Genomic DNA, 19,651 nt, shown 5'->3' with positions numbered 1-19,651 from the left:
TTACTCCTCTTAGAAGCAGGGAACACCATGTAACTGTATCAGGCAAAAAGGGGGGGGGGGGACTTAGATCCATCAATAAGGCAAACAGCTGGCATAAGCCACAGTAAACATAGCTGATCTGACTGCTCGGCAGTGGGGCCGGCAGTGTAGCATAATGGTATAGAGCAGGAGTTGTAACCCAAAAGGTGACTGGTTTGATTCCCCACTTGGGCAAGGTACTTAACCAATGATTGCCTCAGTGTATATCCAACTGTATAAATGGTTAACATTGTAAAAAAACTGTAACCAATGTAAGTCACACTGGGTAAGAGCGTCTGCTAAATGTAATGTAATGTAAAGCAATGCAATGTAACGTAATGTAAAGCTCCAGGAAGCTCCTCTGAGTGAGTGGGCCAGTGCCGGGCGTCGGCTGAACTTGTTCCCTCTTCGGACGGAGGTCTGGCTTTCAACACAAACCACACACACACAACAGTGAGGTTTATGGAAGATGTTCTCCCCAAAAACCTGAAACCGGACTCCTTTTCTGAAGTGGTTTCCCAGCCGTTGGGAAATATCTGGGTTAACGCGACCTTCGGGGTCTGTGTCTGCACTAAGCTCAGGGCCCAGCTGAATCCTCCTTTCAAAAACATAAATATCGGGCTCACGTTCTATTTCTGAGTCTCCAGAAGACCAGAATAAATGGTCAGTCAGTTCAATTCTCGAGTGGCCTTACCACGGACGGGGGAGGGCTCTGACCCATAATTTAGGAAATGGTTCTGCTCCATAAAGGCAATTAGGCTGTCATCTTTAAAATTCCCTTCGCACTCAGAACAGGAAGTCATCGGACAAGACCTTGGGTGTCTGCCTCAAGCCATTACATCCCGAAGATACACAGCGGGTTGACCTTCCACCTCACCAGAGCGGTTCTCAGCATGCTTTTCCCTGTCCCCACTTAAAATAAAATAAATAAATAACAGTGCATAGCCTTTAATCTCCAGGTATAAACCACCGCTCACAGGGAATGTGATTAAACAAACACACAAGCCTGACAATAGAACAAAAGTGTTCGCCGCGTGAAAATAAAACCAGCAATTTTATTACGTTTAAAAATGTCATTCTTTTCTAGTGAGAGAAAATCGAATTCCTCGCAAACACTGATATTACAGGTTGAAACAAGGATACTTTTCCAGGCTACTGCTATTTACGCCAAGCACTCTTAGCACAAAGTACACCTCACCACAAATGGAGAAAAATAAAACGTGCAAGCAGCCTAACACAAAAAAACTACTCTCACAGATAACCACAGACACTACAATTTTGGGATTGCAGTCTAAAAGTAGGAACAATTCAACACTTTTCACACATTAATAGAGAACTGTAGCTGGAGCCATACACCGCTAGGTAAAACACTGCTCACATGAAATTGGACCGAATTTTTTTTTTTTTTCTTTTTTAATGTGTGAGAAATTACATTAGATTACAGTACAAACACGTGAAATGAAAGTTATGGGTTTTTTTCCCAAAGCAATTTGCTCCAAATGTTGGTTTCACAGTATTTTTCTGAGAACGGGAATGAGGAGGAAAAATAGCCCACGCCAGGCGTGGGATTCGAGAAGTGTGGGAATAACAAAAGAAAATGAAAGAAAAAAAAAACGCCCTCAACGGAGCGAATCTTTCACTGGGACGAGTGTCTTTGGAAAGCAAACAGCAAGATCCCATGATGTCAACTTTGCTCAGAATAATTGGTTCTTCTTCCCTTTTTTGTGACTCTCTCTTTCTCTCTTTTTTTTTGCAGAGCCTCAGAGACACAATGAGGCAAAATGCATCAGATCCCTTTGAAAAGCCATCTGAATAAAGGCCCCGGCCAGCTAATGAGAATGTGAGGAGTTCCACAGCTGCGTACCCCTCTGATCATTGCAGTCACAAGTGTGTTGAAACAGCGCAAACAAAAAGAGTGATGGAATGGGAATGGGAGGCTGGGGGGGTGTGTGTGTGTGGGGGGGGGGTGTCCTTTTTTGGGGCCTGGGTCAGTCTTTGAGGAGGTAGGCGGGGCGTGGTGTCACTGGGGGTGAGGTCAGCGGTTGTTTATTTTTATATACCTCACTACTGTTGCTGTTTGTTGTATCACTACTGTTAGGTGGTATTTGTTGTTGTCACTTTGGCGGTACATGAAAGCACTACGAGAGACATTGGAACCGGAGTCAAATTCCTTGTATGCGTAAAAGCATACCTGGCCAATGAAGTCTGATTCTGTTTAGAGGGTTGGAGTGACACAGGCGTGCAAGTTAAGGGTTAGTGGCAGGGTGGTTAGTTAGTGTTTTTGGTGGGAAGGCTGGTGGGAGGGGCCTCTTCACTCACCCACGGCTGCTCAAAGCTGTAGGTGCGACGGCGGTCGTCCGGGTCGTCGTCCTGCCTGGCCTGCTGGAACTCGTGCCGCAGCCTCTGTATCCGGTCGTGGTTGCTAGGAGCCACTCGGTTGCTGCGGAACAGAGAGAGAGAGAGAGAGAGAGAATAAGAGATGTGCTCTGGCTAAATTTTAATGGGCCTCCCTTTTCTTCCCAGCAGCTGGGAATGAGGTCATAAGCAGGTGGCACGTCTACCTGTAAAGCAACCACTGTCTTACAGGCTGGCAGAAAACGAAGACAGCTGCCCGCGCCTGTTAAGCATTTCGGAGAAGAAGGATTAAAAAATAAAAGAGAGGGAGATTAACAATGATTTTAGCACAATAGAAAATGCGCATAAGGGGAAAAACATATTTCAACCAAACAAAACAGGCCTGCATCCTCATACCTCTAGCCCCAGGTACCTCTTGCCCCTGAGAGAGCATTTGATTTAGCCAGCTTTGGTTCATTTAAAGCAGTAATTCACACCCAGCGCAAGACTCTTCACATGCCTCTTTAGCATTCTATAAAAGGCAAACAGTGGCTGTCTGCCATACTAGGCTTAGTCAGGTGAATTAAAAAAAAAAAAACATTCATTCTGTTGTAGATTGAGGAGAGAAGCAACCTCGCACGACACAGGAAAGTTTTCCACACCACGTCAACCTGCAAGTTAGGATTCGCTGACATAAGTGGAGGAGAGGTGGGCGTAGCCCTTGTGATGCATTGTGGGTAACACCTGCTGGTGAACCCACGCTTGACAGGGTGAGGAGACAGCTGGTGTGGAGCTCACGGTTACTCACACGGACTCACAAACTCCTACCTCTCCTACTGGGTTCCTGCTATGACATGCCTTCACCCACAGACAGGGGCTCTTTGTAATCAAAAAAGGAGACAGCATGAGCCCACTGCTCCTGCCATCCTGGAACAACTTCAGAACATATGAATACAGAGGCCATTCCAGCTTCCAGCATTCCCGAAACAAGGTTCATGAAAAGGCAACACACAACCTTTTGTTGCGACAGCAGCCAACGGCTGGAATGAGCAGCAGAGGAGACTCAAATTGTGCCGTTTTATGCGAGCTCTTGTTCTTATGCATAAGGTCAAAGCTCTGTTGATTGACGTTTGCACCTGTTGCCTTGTACTGAGCACCTGTAGCTACCTATTCCTATTTGCTGTGTTGCCAGCCTCCCGAAAAAGCCTATTCTCAAAAAGAATCGGCTTCTCAATGAATTTAACCTGCTGAAATAAATAAAATAAAGGCGCAGCCGATAAGCAACCTTAGAGTCTATCCAAGAAAAGAGCACACTGATAAGCACAACTTCTGAACTGCACGAGTGAGTTACCGCAGCCAAATACCATATTCTCACACACACACACACACACACACACACACACACACACAAACAATCCCTGTGTACCTTTACAAACGATACACATCCCTGTTAGGCTGGGGAAATCCGGCTCTTTTATAGTCTCCAGTCATTAAATGCTGCTGCTGTCGGGAGCTCATTTGCATCCCTTTCATTAAGCGGCTTTGAGAGGCCTGTCAATAGAAATCAATACTCTTCCCTCAGTTAATCAACCTCTCCTTTTATCAGGCTCAACAGAGACAGTTTGTGACAAACGTGTAATTATGATAAGGCGTCCGGCTTGATAATAGGGTGATTTATACATTCCACATACAGGGGCAGAGAAAGATAGAGCACCACACGTACATATATATATATATATATATATATATATATATATATATATATATATATAGAGAGAGAGAGAGGGAGAGACAGAGTGGGAGACAGGTGGAGACAAAGAGGGAGGGACACAAAGAGAGAGGGAGAGACAGACAGAGGGAGAGAGGGAGAGAGAGAGGGAGAAAGAAAGAGAGATGGAGAGAGGGAGAGTGAGCTCTTAAGACGGACGCATGCCGTGGGGGTTGTCATTTTTTTTCCTTTCACTTCCTCTGGGGCGACGCTTACAGGTGGTAAGGCAAGCGGCGGGTCTGATTGCGTATTTAAGCCCGGAGGATCCCGCTCATAATTGCGACGATAATTGCAGATTACCACGAGCACGTTGCTCCTGATGATAATGGCCACCGAGACACGTTGCCAATCAACCTTCATTAAACGGCGAGTGCTAAGCAGCAACGCATAGAGGATGAAGCGAGCCGGCTTGCGCCATAAGCCGTGTTACAGATGCATACTCTCTCTGTTGTACCATGCACTCATTACATTCAATTGTATTAGCTATACCTCATTTACTTTACTTGCCTACATTGCATTGTACAGTGTGAGCGCATGGTGCATCATGTTCATTTCTACCAAAGTATGAAGGAGCTAAATTAAACGGTCCATTGACCTGTGCCTTCCTCCCCCGAGGCTGGGGTGTTGTATTACTAACTCGAATTTCCTACCCCGTTAGAAATGGTTAGCTACTTGTTTCCGTTTTGCAAATGGGAATATGATTATCCATGCCATAGCCATGCTAGGCGCACTTTCCTAACTCCCGACTGAATTCCATTTTCGTACACATATTATTTGCCTCGAAAAGCCCCACAACCTAAACTTATCCAGGCTAAAATGTCCCTGTTCCTTTTCCCATTTCTCAGTTCATTGCAATTCGCTGTCTCAATGACTCCTGCACAGCGCAAGGACAAGCTTTTAAATTGCCTTGTGCTCAGACGCACCTAAATTGTCCTTCCAGAGGACAATGCACCGCTGGTGACACTCTGACCGAGTAGCGTCTAGACAGCTCCAGAAACCCGATTAGCATCCCTGAGTTTAATTGGTATTTTATACAGCAGGAAGCAACAACAAATGCTTTCCCAGCAGTGTTGCGGCAGGGTGCTCCACGCTGGAGCTTCCAGTCAAGCCAGGTCTGCCGTCATCTTTCTCTGTCCGACTGTCTCTGTCTCTGTCTCTCTCTCTCTCTCTCGACTGCTCTCTTTGTCTGTCTCTCTCGTGTCTCTCACTCTCTGTCTCTTGGCCTCTCTCTCTTTCTATCTCTCGCTGTCCATCTCTCTTGGGCTGTCTCTCACTCTCTCTGTTCATCAGTCTCTCTCTCTCTCTCTGTGTCCATCTCTCTCGGTCTCTCTCTTTCCACCTCTCTCTCTGTCCATATCTCTCGGCCTCTCTCTTTCCACCTCTCTCTCTCTGTCCCCCTCTCCCCACAGCACTCTCTTTCTCTCTGTCTCTCTCTCTGGTTTGCTCTTTCCGCTAATAGACGTGGCGCGTACGGGCTCTGTCCGCCCGTCCGTCGCTCTCTGCCTGTGATGGAGCGCAGGTGCGGGACTCATCTGCATTCCGACCGCGAAAATGATGAAAAGGGTAACGCAGCCGCTCCGACTCGCCCCCCTTTTAATCTGGGGTCCGCGGGGCCGGGCGACAGCGGGAACCAGCAGGAAATTAAAAACGTTGACATTTTAATTGTTTAATGCGGTCTCGGGGTAAGCGTCTGCTGTTGCTTCCCTCCGGTGCGACTCGGTGACACCACGTTTGTCTGTTTGCTGACTAAAAGCCGCCCTGTTGCGCTGAATGCTCCATCAGCTCGCCTCTCTCCGTTGCAGCTCCTGAGAGGAAGCCTTTTACAGCAGTCCCATTGACACGTGTGTTCATGTATCACTATTCACAGTACGAGAGTCACTGTACATCACTTATCATTTCAGCAGTCTCTTCTTAAATTTAGAGGAAAAACATACAATCCTTTTAACAGTAGTCTAAATTCCACAATATTAAAATCTAGGAATGACTGTAAAGTAACTTTTTAAAATGGTTAATTACTACGATGGCATCTCCCTTTCAGGTTCCGTCCTATTGAAAACCAAACTGTGTTCACTGACACCATAACACATACTTGTAACCGAAAGGTTGCAGGTTTGATTCGCTGCTGGGGCACTGCTACTGTACCCTTGGGCAATATACTTATCTCACAATCGCCTTAGTAAATATCGAGCTGTATAAATGGACAGAACTGTAACCTATGTAAGTCTTTCTGTATAAGAGTGTCAGCTAAATGACAATACCATAATGTAACGTAATGGATTTTCTTGCAACTTTGCAGTCTGTCTTGGTGTCGGAGAAAGGAGCAAAATGTCTTTCAGCTAACACAGCTAGCACAAGGCAACAAAGAGTGTGAAGACAGAACACTTGTACAAAGGCAACAAAGAGTGCGAAGACAGAAATTAAAATAAATAAATCAGGGGTCATGAAAACACATCTGCCAGGGAAATTAATGTTCGCGATCAGCTCCTGTGACGCTGACACGCCACACCTGGCTTCTGTTTGCAGACGTCTTAAAGCGGAGTGCACGTGGAATCTAAACACGTCTGAATGCTTTGCGGGGAACAGACGCGAACACGAGATGAAGAGACCTGCTTGAGCTGAGAGGGATTGCTCGTCAGCCGCCGTGTTTGTAGATCCAGGGCTGCTACTGCCGTGTTCAAATGCAGCGCTGTGTAGTGTCAGCTGTTTCCTCGGGCTGCTGGACGCTTCTGACAAGCTGACACCCATAAACGCTTCCATTTTTCACAGACTAACACATGAGAGTTTCTCCCAGGCCTGTCCCAGGGCGGGATGGGTGGACAGAAGCTCCTAAAGACCTCTGGATGTGGATTCGGGGGCCTCTCGAGATGTCGCGGTTTCGGCTTAATCCCGCTGACTCACCGCTAACTCCCGTCACCGCCAGCTACAAGCAGGCCATAAACGCCTCGCGCGGAAACCTCCAGAAAGGTCAAAAGAGCCTCCACAGCGAGCGTGAGGTGCGGAGCAGAGGGGACCAGATGGGACCCGGGACTCAGGACGACAGCCAGGGCCATAAACAAGCCCATAATTTCCAGTCAAGCCTGCAGCTCCTCATAGCCTTCGGCCCTCCGCTCGGCCTCCAATACCAATTTATTGGGGGGATTGAAAAGGGCCACTCACCAGCCTATTCAATTAAACTGGGAGGGCTAATGCTGGAACATCGGAACATCGGAACATCGGCCTGCAGGGGCAGCGGTGCTGAGTGGGGACAGGACCACGCCGGCAAATTAAAAAGATGGTTACGTCTTAACTTTCAAAAGGGCCAATCACTCAATAAAAAACCCACAAATGCTGCACAAGTATTAAGGGCTGTTAAGTTACATTGTATAAGTTACATTTCTCACAGCAGCTGAAAGCCTCTGTGCTGTCTGATTACTTAAGGGCTTGTTCCCCCCCCAACACCCAATCTAAGATGAGACGATTATTTATCTCCAGTGCGATAAATAATTCAGCGCTGTGAGAAACGGGCAGAGCTGCTGGGGCGCTTCATACAAAACCCACGCTGCGGAGACGCGCCAGGCTTCGGTTGCCATGGCATGCGCCAAATCAACCCGTGTCCGCCCTGCCCTAGGAGCTCCGGCAAACTGTGAGCGCAATTAGCCTCCCCACACCATTTTCCTGACAAGAGGTGTCACCGGTTATGGATGTACATAACCGTACGCTGTACATTGATGTCAGCCGCCACCCGCTTAACAGAGATTGCGCGTCGATGCCAACGCGGGCTCGGCGAGCGCGTTCCGACAAACTAGGAACACAAAAGCATCGCAGAACTAACGACAGGGAACGCGGCGGAAGACGAAGGAACGATTACGAGAGATGAAGCGGCAGCGTTTTGTGCGTTTCGAAAAAGGTCATGGTCTGCGCCGTCACCCACGGAGGACGACGAGCGAGTCGGACCGCGCCACTGGCTAAGGCAGTCAATCCTGCCTCAGGGCTGAGAGGCCTCTCCGTTTGCATTGAAAAGAAAACCCGGAGAAAACAGCCTGACACTAAAGCAATTAAGGCCAGCCCGAGATAAAATATCCATATGCCAGAGCATTTAACAGCCCAACAGATGCGTCTTCTCAATACAATGAGGCCGGCTCGATATCTGTCGGGGCTCCCAAGCTGAAAGGTCAGTGTTTACAAGCGCCCCCCCCCCCACTGCCCTCTTCTCTGGGGCTCAATAACATTGTTTGGCTGCTTACTTTACCAACCCAAAAGCAATTTCTTTGAAGACAGAGGGTTATTGTGGGAGATTAAACCTTTTGAATTCAATGTGACACAGTCAGAGGAGGAAGAAAAAAAAAACACGACGACAACAACAACAGCAATGGGGTGTCTATCTGAGCAACTTTGGATGGGGCAAATCATTTTCAGGAGCTGCTTTGTACCTTTCAAGTCTAATATAAAATATGCGCATAGCTAAGAAGTTGTTATCAAAGAAAAACAGGCAAGAGAGAGAAAAAACAAAGCAAAAAAAAAAAAGAGCAACAGATGAAAAAAACGCCACAGTTATTTGACTGTGGGTAATGAAAAACAGCCTGTGGTTCTCCACCTGGGCACTGGGCGGACTAAAGCGGAGAGCCGCTCTGATCTCAGAGCAGATTGAAAAACATAAGTACATAAGAGCATAAGGAGGTTTAAATTGTATCTGTGGAGGCCGGGCCTCCTGGTACGCGCCTTGGTGCGCTTCCAGATGTGCACTTGCGTGTGGCCCTCAGGGCCCAGGGGGGGGGTTATAGGGTCCCGTCTCTGACATAATTGTTTCCTTTCGTAGTGGGTGCAGACGGGGGGCTGTAGATCTGAAGGTGGGTCTGGGAGACCGATGCGCTCAGGAGAGGGGATTTTGGAAGCCCACAGGCCTGCAGAAAGGCCAGACTCCCTGAAAACTCAGACACGCTATCCCACTCCAGTTAGCAGGGAAGCATGTCACATGCCAACCTGAGGTCGGAGGTCAGAGGTCAGAGTGCAGCAGCAGTGAGAGTGACAGATGGAGGCATCTGAGCCTCTCCTGCCCTAAGATTTGCCACCATTGCAAACAGACTCCCGTTGACATGGCACACTCAAGGAGCTTGGCGTGTTGCAAGCACTCAATAATTTTAAAGGAAGTGACTACTCTTTGCACTCACTGTGTAAATCACTCTGGATAAGAGCATATTCTAAATGGCAATAATGATTAATAATAATGATTTGGCCAACAGAGACAGGCAGGGCCAATGCTATGGGGGTGCTTAGGGGTGTACTGCACCCCCAGAAAGACCTCAGTACACCCCCAGTTTTCTCCTTATATCCCAATGTCTGCATAGTATTTATGACATTTTATGCATCCCCGTGGATTGCAATTGCACCCCTCTATATTTTCTCCTGGCGCCCAGCCTGGAGACAGGTGTGCACCTGCTGGAGTTTCCATACGGGCCCTTTTCTAGCATCTTCTAGCACACTTATGGGTGTCTCGAGCGGAAGGCAGCGTGTATACACAGCACACTGGGAGGAACAGCATTCCCTCCCAGCCTCCTTCAGGAAGCCAGGGCTTAACTTCTGTTTGTTTTCCACCTCTCAGCGGACCCCCATTACATATATTGCAAAGCCTCACAGACCCGCTGCTGCTGCTGCTGCCGGTGGTGGGTACAGAGAGGCAGAGTCACGCAGGCCTAAACCGCTCCATCCCCTCAGCAGCACGACCGGCCTCTTCAGCAGCAGGCCCTTTAAACACAAACAGTGTTACTCTCCTTATCTGCTGCCTTCAGAGGAAACAGATGCATACGAGTGACCGCCATGCAACGCTTAAGCTGCCGCGTGACCGAAACAGGCATGACCACACCTCCCCACCCAGGCACACACACATGCAAAAACAGATACACGCACACACACACACACATATACATACACATACACACACACACACGTGTGTGCACAAAAGCAGACACACACGCACACACACATTTACACAGACAGACAGATATACACACACACACTACAGACATGCACATGCGCTCACACTCAAAACACACAGACACACATACATACAGATGTAGACACATGAATGCAGAAATACACACACACACACACACACACACACACACACACCAACAGACACACACCCACACAAAAAGACACACAGACATGCACATGCATGCACATGACAGAAGCACACATACGCAGACACACACACACACTCACACACACACACACACACACACACACACACACACACACACACACACTCACAGACCCTCTCACACACCCTTGTTGAGACACAGCTGTGGCTCAGACAATGGGTGATAATGCCCAGGATCTGCGCCCCAGTCACTCGGTCCTCGGCCTACTCCGGTCGGCCCAGGAAGACGGCAACAGCTCATGCTTAGGCATATATTATGCCCCATGATTGACGGCAGCGGCCCCGGGTCACCGGAAATGGCAGGAGCAAGAGACCCTGTTCCCGGGGCGAGGGGCACGCCTGCGTCCCCTCCCTGCCGCCAGGGCACTCAGCCACTCCGCGTGGCGTGACCGGGGAGCGCGGTGGCCTGATTAGTGGGATGAGGAGGGGGTCCTTCACCAGGGCTGGCCCTCCCGCTGCCCGTGCCCTTGCCATTGTCGAAAGTGAATAAGCCCTCCCTTGGTGGTGGCAGGGGGCTCCTGGAGAGTCCTCATCGGGAATAAAGCCAGGAGGCTTTAATGAAGGAGAGAGGCCTGCCTCACCTTTCGCTGGGCTGTTTGAGGCACATGCACGCACACGTCCCCCCCCAACCCCGTCCCCATAGAGACCTCGCCACACACAAAGGAGGAGGCCTGCTCTGCTGTCTGACACAAACCACACAACACTGCCTGTCTCTCTCTCTTTCTCTCTCTCTCTCTCTCTCCCTCTCCAGCTCTTTGAGGGGATCTATTGGCTTGCGAGTACAAATTGAGCACAAGCGAGGGGAAAAAAAAAAACCTCTGGAGCACAAGTGCACAGCTGTTGGGTCTCAGCCTCTCTCCTCTGCTCTCTAAATCGGCACGGTCTTAAGCTCCGGCTGCATCAGGACCGAGAGACGGGAGGCCCAGGAACCAATTGATTTTGAGCCTTTTGCAGGAAGCCTTCAAATGTGGATTACGTGGATTCAAACGTGGAGTCAATAATTCAGGTAAAACAGCAGCAGTCAACCAAAAAAGAAAGCAAAAAAGCTGCAAAAAAAACAATGGCACCACAACCAATTTAAACTACAACTGTTGAATCAACTCATATGACGGAACTGTTAACAGACAGGTGTTGTATAACACCACACCAGACCTGGAGACACAGTGTGAGGAAATACACTGGAAAGAGCCATAGAGGGCCTAGTCTTAAACTGGAGTTCAGGGAACGGGGCGCTGAGTTAAAAAGGGGGCACACTGGTCAGAGGCTCAGTCCCACCTAAATGGTGGAGAGGCCCCAGACCTTCCTCAGAGCTCTGATTAAAACTTAACTCACTCCCTGCGCCCCTCTCTGCCGAGCGGGGTTTGATGGGGTTCCAGTAACCGGCACCCGCATTCATGGGACCGTCTGGTTCCGCCTCGCCTTTTGAGGAACAGGTGCTCTGGGGTTCAACGTGGCTCCGCCTCAGGGAACCCTGCTGAGGTGGCAGCTCCTCGTCCACAGCTGGGCGGGAACGTCACCGCCCACCCTCACGCGCCGGCATCTGCATTTCAAAGCCGGACGACAGACAGCTCCTATCCCACCGAACCCTCCCACCCGCCTGTAAGTGCTACGCTGCCAAAACACATTCTCTGCTCTGCCTGACCTAACAGTTGGCCCTGTGGCAGAGTACAGAACCCAAGATGGACTTTGAGGCCTTCTTTTCCCCCAGCTGATTTGCAGACCACTGCAAAACTCCTCTCAACAGAAAATGCATACTTGCAATACTGAGAGGGAAAAAAATTACATAGACATGCTCAGAGCATTGCTTGTACACACTGTTACAGATTGGCGTTAATCTAACTTTATTAAATTTAGTTAAGCCTGGTGACTGTGAATCTCAATGAAAAAAGGGTTGTGAGTTAAACGTGAAGCACAGGTTATAACTTTACGGGAGAAAGTTAAGTGAGATGTGCTGATAATGGGAAAAACAAGAGTCTTCTTTACTCTCTCAGTGTACGTCTGCTGAGCATGGGAAGTAAACGACTCTGAAAAAAATTAAAAAGGATGACTAACTCTGACAGATCAACTTTCCAAAAGGGCCAACGTCAGCGGCTTGCAGATGCGTCTGATGGGAAACGAACCCGGGACCCACCGGTGACTGACAGCAGCGGCCTCCGTGAAGCGCAAAGATGAACTTTGATGTTAAGGCGGGTTAATCCGCTCCTATCGATCAGGAGGTGCTCCGAACTTTCAGAGAGGAGGAGGAGGAGGAGGAGGAAGGAACTGCTGAGTGATTTGCTAATGCACCCAGAGTGCCGCCGGTGCGCGATCCCGAGAAACGGCTCTTGTGGCCACACTTTTGTTTTTTTTTGGTCGGTATCTGATTGGGTTCAAACGCCAACGTGCTTTTACCCTCCCTGGAGCAGAGGACTAATTCAGACACACGCACACACACACACGCACACATACACACGCACAAACACATTCACTCACACACGCACACACACACGCGCACACACACACACGCACAAACTCATATACACGCACACACACACACACACACATACACACGCACACGCACACACACACACACAGACACACACAGACACACACACACGCGCATGCACACTCCACGGTGTGGATGCTATGCTGCTTAAACCTGCCCTCGCTGTATGTGGTCTGTGACCTATGACCTACGAGATTTTATCTTGTGTTTTATGATGCAATCTTTACTCATTGTGCAGTCTTTAACAGAGGCTCTTTATGGAATATGAGTTAACCTGATACTCAAGTGTTCAGTCAGCACTGAGCCAGGGCGTGTGCAAGGTCTTACCACACATTGGCTTGCCTGTGGATTAAAGCCACTTCCTTTAAGTATAAGATTTCCAGCGGATACACTTTAAAGTGCAACAGCTTACTCACAACCCATCTGTAAATTATATGCTTTAAAATAACCCTGATTATGGATTCTTCTCACAGACAAAAATACAAACCTTTTTTTTTTCCTCTTCAAAAAAATTACAGGTGCGAGCTGGTGAAAACCAGACGCCTCTTATTTTTATGCAGTGCAATCATCATCTTTTTAGCGTGTTAACATGCTCGATTTCCTGTCACATGACTTTCGCGTGCTTGAACGAAAATCACCTTTGCAGGGTAAAAATACCAGGAAGGACAGGACAGCATTGAGATCTGTCAGAGGAGTTAAACGATGAGAAATCGAACAGATGTTACCAAGCCTTAGAATCAGGCCTTGACAAGTGTGTCTGTCTTTAACACTGAGAAGACAAAGTAAGTGTCAGGCCTAAAGCCTCCTAATGCACACTGGAAAAAAAAAAAAAGAAAAAAAAAACCTGCATGTCCTGTCTGTGTTCTTCAATCAAGACCTTCCTCAAAGCCCAGCAGGGCAGCACCATCGTATTGCAGCTCAGTCCAAAGTCCGCATGCAACCTGCGCTCTCTACCTGAGACACCATCAGGAAACAGAAACATTACCAAAAAGGTGACAATATCTCTAATAGGAATAATGGATAAATGTGGATTGATCCTAACATGGCGGGCCTAAAGGAAGTAGAGGTGATTATATACTTCTATCTGAGAAGAATAGTGTAGCCTTTGTGTAGTCAGGGCTGGGGCGTGAGGTTAAACAGCTGGCCGAGAATCACGCAAGATGACTCTCTATCTGCCTGCTTACGGTCACCCTCACCCTTCTCTCGTTTCAACCACAGCCCATCAGAGGACCAACAGTAAAGATCTAATGCCTCTGACACCCCAGCGGAACAGCGGAATCTTTGTTATGTTTCACCCCGTGGGCAGCAAGACCACGTGATCAAATAAAATCAGCATTTCAATGAACAAACCCATTCACGTGTATTATGAACTCGCCCCATTTCAACTCAGCTGGTGCGGTCCTACAGTGCAGCTCTCTGTGATACAGGCAGAGGCACACTAATACATCTCACCAGCCCTGACAGGCGAAGGAAAGTGAAGAGGTATTCAATGTGGAAATTGGGCGTCAGCGGCGGTCTGTGGGCCGCGACACGCGGCGGACCTCCATTTGTCCCCTCGGCAATCGGAGGGGTTTTAGAGGGCTTTTCCACCTATCGCAGTCAGCCGTTTGACCCAGTTTTCACAGGCTGAGCCTGCGACTCGGGTTTTCTGGACTCCCGGCTTTCCGATTCGCCGGTCCTCTGCGCCGCCGCCGTTAAGGCAGCTCATTTCCCAGAGATATTAAACGGTGTGCGCATCCCCCCCCCCCCCCCCCAGCTCCCCAGCTCCCCAAAATGTCAAGCGGCTGCAACTCAGCGGGCAATGCCGCACCCCGCCGGTGCATTATTCACAACCAACCCCCCCCCCGATGTGACTTCCTCCATCAAATATTAAAAAGGAGCCTGCCAGGAGGACAGTGGGGCGAGGGGAAGGGGGGGGAGCAGCAGCGGGGCACTTTAAACAATAACAATATTGATATCGGGGCCTAATAACGCCGAATTAAAGGCCCGATCCCAAGGATCCTCCTCTGCCGCAGCTGTGCCTCAGGGTAAGTGCAGGGGTGCAGCCGGCCTCCGTGCCCCCGCACACCCACCCCTCCCGGGTGACTGGCTCTCTGCCCTTATTACATTAGAGCCCGGAAAGCCTCATCTGGGACTCTCTCAGGGGGTCGAAGGTCGCGACCCTCGGGCGACGGCCCCCGCACCCGGGGCAATCGAAGCCGCCCCCGAGCCAGGGGCATCGTTTCAATTACATTATCAATGTTGCACGATGATCAATACGCGGCTTCGCAGAGAAACACACTAACAGATGGCGGGCATGTTAAAACAGAAAGGCAGAACTCCCTGCGCTGTACCAAACAGAGCCAAACAATGCCGATCAATAACTCCGAAGCTATAATATTGATAGATGGTCAATACCCTATTCAGCTAAGAGGAGCGTCGCTAATAAGATGGCAAACAAAATTAGTTCGTAAGGTGTATTAACCAGTGTGAATTAAACCCAAATCCAGTACACTGCGATACATACTGTACATACATGCATATGAGTCATTCTATAAGATGAGGGTCCGCAGTGCGGATCCAAATGCATAGGTTATGTGCTATGAAATGTAACCTCTGAGAATTAAACCTAAATTCAGTACACTGCATTACATATTGCACATACAACAGGTGTGCAGAGACATTCTGTTAGACGAAGGTCAGGCAGTGCATCAGATGCAAAGGCTTCTACTGTATGGGCTCAGCTGCTGGAAAACATGGACACAGACCCTACATCTTCCCCCGGCTCCTGGGCCTTACATATGCTAATGCAGGTTGCCCCATGACCCCGGCATTCACGGCATCATTATCAGACGGTTCTGACATAATGTTCCGCTGTCAGACCTTTGTGATCTATGACCGTGGCGGTATTTTTTTTTTTTTTAACGCCGTAATGAGGAGTCATAACAGAGGCTTAAAAAGACGGAAAGATGGTCTAAACACGGTGAGCTGTGGAGCTGGGTCTCCCGGGAGGGGGGTTAGTGGAGAGCACACATCCATCCATCCATCATCTCCCAATGCTAATCAATCAGTCAGGAGTGACAGGAGGCGCGGGCCGTCCGTCGCTCATCCGCGCGGCCTGGCTCCGGCGTTAATGTCGTTATTATCCTCGTTAGCGAGCGGCATGTGGCCGCGGCCTCCGTGATCACCGTTTAATCACGGATCGAAAAGGCGAGGCCGGCCGAATAATTAGCCCCGGGATGTCTATATTTTATCCCTGGCACATAAACAAACCAAGGTAGGCACTGAGTAAGTTCATGTCTCATGCTTCGTTATAGAAGCTTTAATATTCCAGCTAGGAACAGGCAGACATTGGTGGAGGTGTAAATCTGTTCCATTAAAAACCTCTGTGGGTAAAGTCATAACTGCCACAAGACAGTTAAATGGGAAGCACTCATGTCAAAACAGTAAACGGATGGCCCAGGGTCTCAGCCTGGATATAACACGGCCCCTTCTGAGCAGCCATCTTTCAGTCACTCACCCTCCACAGTGTTACATTAGAGATTAGACAAGATATTTTGCTTTTTTTGACTACCTGCTTTGCTCACACCCGACAAAGCGTGAGTTGTTTTAGCTAAGCTGCAGGGATTTGGCTGCTGTAACCTTAGACGGCTTTTAGCTGCAGAGGCATGGAGCAATCTGATAGGTTTCACAATACACCCTCCCCACCCAGCAAAGACCTCATAAAGATGACACGCCGAGTGAAGCTAAGCTGCCAAGCTGTCATCGTTTCAGGACCAAACATTGACTCGTCAGTGCTTTTTCTCTTTATGAATTACTTTCAGAAAGAGCGTTGTTACCACAGACCACAAAAGGGTGTAATCTTCTTTAATCTTTTAACCACCTGCTGACGTTACCACTGGAGACATTCTGTGGGAGTCAAAGAAAAAAAAAACAACAACAAAAAAAAAAAAATCACAAAAAAAGTTATTTACACGCCTTTTAGTTCAATATCCCGAGCTGGAACAAAATTAGCATTCTAAACAGGCCTGTCCTCTAATTAACCCCGCGCACTCTGATTCCACTCTGATGCAGCCATGAGCTCTGCTGATTGGCTGCTGGGGTGAGCCGGAGCTGTGAGGTTTTGACACCGCAGAGGCGGGGCCCTGCTGTCAGTGCTGCCCCCACACTGCCAGGACGAGGTCTGCCGCTCCCACAGAGGTGCTGCTTGCACCCTCACCAGGGGACAGCGGTGCTACGATTCACCTCCCCCTTACCCCTGTCCACGTCCCCGACCCCTCTCCCCCGCCTCTCTGCGGCTTTGAGCCCCGTCTCTAACGAGGGCACCCCGTTAATGAGCTGCCGCTGAAGTGTGAGTGACGGCCGAGCGCTCGACAGGCTCGGCGTTGTCTGGGGTTTCCACGCCCATGCACGGGCGAACTGCACGCTCCTGAACCAGGACGAATGAGGCCGAAGAGGAGGCGGTTCAAAGTCTCTCGCCGTGACAACCCCAGCGGTCACCTGACGGTCACAATGCAGCAGGGGGCCAATGTGAACTGATGCATTCCCCTGCCCCAAGGTTACCCTTCTCTCTCTTTTTTTTTTAATTTCAAGGCACCTATTGTGATTCTGTGGAAAAATACAACCAAGGAAAAGCAGCTGTAGATAACTGTGTAGACTGTACATCATTATAATACTTATTGCCCTCCCAAACAAAAAATATAATAAAACAAATAAATATATAATCCTTCAAATGAATCTGATTTCCTGCCTCATGCAGGTACACATATTAAATGTCAGTTATAGTATTTTCATTCTCAGTCGCTGTGCGAGTCTGTGCTCAGCCTCCTGAGCTCATGAACTGCACAGGATTACTTTTATTAGATTTGTAATCAATCTGAAAACAACCCTCCCAAAGCCTAATCAACTTTAGGATCATTAGCTGAATACAGTAAGCTGATTCCTCCACCTCCTCCCTCATCCTTGTATTGAATCCAAGTGTTTAGTCACTGTTTTATTCTACTATTATACACGTTAGTCATGCTGCAGCTGAAACACCAAAATTTTCACCATCCATTAAACAACAGATTTTAAGATTAAATTTTGTTTAATCGTTGCGCACACATGGTCACATTTTAAATTTGAATGCACTGACACAGTGAAACATCTGTGATGTGTTCATGCTCGTGTGTGAAGTCTGTTCTTCCTTATTCTAACCTGCCCAGAGATCATGTATGAAAATGACCTCATGAGATAAATCTGGAAGAATGCACAGTACGCATCGCCATTCGTTTTTAAAACTGTGCACCGTTCCTGGCAAACGACAATGAACAATGAACAGGATGGAGGCACAGCTGTAGAGTTACAACTCCATGTGACTGACCAAAGCGACGGGACCTCCCACTTCTCCACGGGAGGCGTGTAAACAAAGGATTTTTTTTGCAGGAATCCTTTAATTACGGGGAATGCGAATGCCTCAGAGCAACCCGAAACAATGGAATGTTGAGTGCGTTCAGCCTGTCGGAACGTCGCAGGAGAAGGTGGGCTCTTAGATGTCTCCCGGGTACTGATCCGAGAACGCAGAAATCCAGAGGAGGCGTTTCAACACATTTCACAAGACGGTTGGTGGATTTCACAACCCACCGCCATGCCGATCTTTGACGGCATCAAGTGCAGAGACTGACAGTTCAATCTACAAAGAGAGGGGAAAAAAAGAATGATATTTCCACAATGCATTTGCGTTTTTCTTATTCAATAAAGTGTAGTATCACTATCCGTTTCCATGTACTTCTGTGTGTTTGTAAAGTAGGCCAAGTCCCCCACCCTACTTTCAACGGATCCATGTCAAGTGACCTGACAGCACTGTATTGACCCTCTGTCTCCGGCGAGACCACCTTGGTCTGGCCAATCATGTGTTCTATATAAAGCAAAGGAGGCTTCAAGTGGTATGAAAATATGACCTTAGACATGTAAAAATACGCAGAGGATGCCATCAACACAAAAGCTGACACCCAAAATAACTTCATGCCTTACACTTGAAAATGCTTTTGCCTCTCTTAATATCATTTTAATAATTTCTATTACATTTAAGAGGACATAATGTGCAAAGGTTCCCTGAAGCAGGAATAAAGGTGATAGATTAATATACTTTTCTGAGCTGACTAGAGTGTTGACAGAGTTTGCTCAAGGCTTTGGCACTTATAGATATTCTGAGAAAGCGCATATCTTTAGCGCCTGAAAAGGTCTGAAGCCATTAGGGAACGTCTCGCTGCAAATGCCGCGAATCGAAGTTCAAACTGGTAATCCTTTAAGAACGGACAGCTTGTCAATGCTTACAAACAATGTACCTCTATCAACCAATGCTCATGCTAAGGTTGAGGTCAAAGAAAAAAAAAAAAAAAAAAGCAGGCTATATGAACATTTGTATGTGTGCATGTGTGTGTGTGTGTGTGTGTGTGTGCAGACTGGCAGCATTCTGACAACATTGAGCAGTGGCAGCTTTACTGTCAGTATAATTGACAGGCTTAAGGATAGCTCCATAGGCCTAGTAAATTGGATTGGAGCTGCCAAAGGTTTATGGAGTGTGCATCGTGTGAGAAGCCAGTGAGGTTTTTTTTTTTTTTTTTCCCTTCCTTCAAAAAATTCCAAGTGACTGATGAGACTTCCAAGGTAATAGTTTCCATTTCATGCTTTCAGGTCCGCATTTGGGAGGCTCGCCAGAGACTGATAAATCATCATTGGGTTAAATTAAAGGCCATTATCATCTTAAAACAGGCGCCTTTCCATGTGTGAGCACAAACCAAGGTGAACTTCAGAGGGGGAAAAAAATGGAAGGGCAAAACTTTAGGTGCCTGGATGCTATCATTTTGCTCCTTGCAATAAAGTGGTATGGTGCTATAGACTGGCAGTCTTGATGCAGAGAGTACAAACCAACTAAAACACTGGCAGCAGT

At 48.2% G+C, this 19,651-nt stretch overlaps 1 protein-coding gene across 1 annotated transcript in view; it reads right to left on the bottom strand.

Moving 5' to 3' along the window:
- Nucleotides 1-19,651, bottom strand: part of LOC118771410 (partitioning defective 3 homolog) — a 357,648-nt gene that overhangs the window by 10,888 nt on the left and 327,109 nt on the right. The window contains exon 23 of the mRNA XM_036519397.1: nucleotides 2,338-2,458. Within this exon, the coding sequence (XP_036375290.1) occupies nucleotides 2,338-2,458 (121 nt within the window). The remainder of the gene's footprint in view (nucleotides 1-2,337; nucleotides 2,459-19,651) is intronic.

The sequence above is a fragment of the Megalops cyprinoides genome, chromosome 2 (genome assembly GCF_013368585.1).
Source record: "Megalops cyprinoides isolate fMegCyp1 chromosome 2, fMegCyp1.pri, whole genome shotgun sequence".
In the NCBI taxonomy this organism is placed as follows: Eukaryota; Metazoa; Chordata; class Actinopteri; order Elopiformes; family Megalopidae; genus Megalops; species Megalops cyprinoides.
Note: the sequence above shows the minus strand (reverse complement) of the source record. Positions and strands in the feature narration are given on the sequence as shown.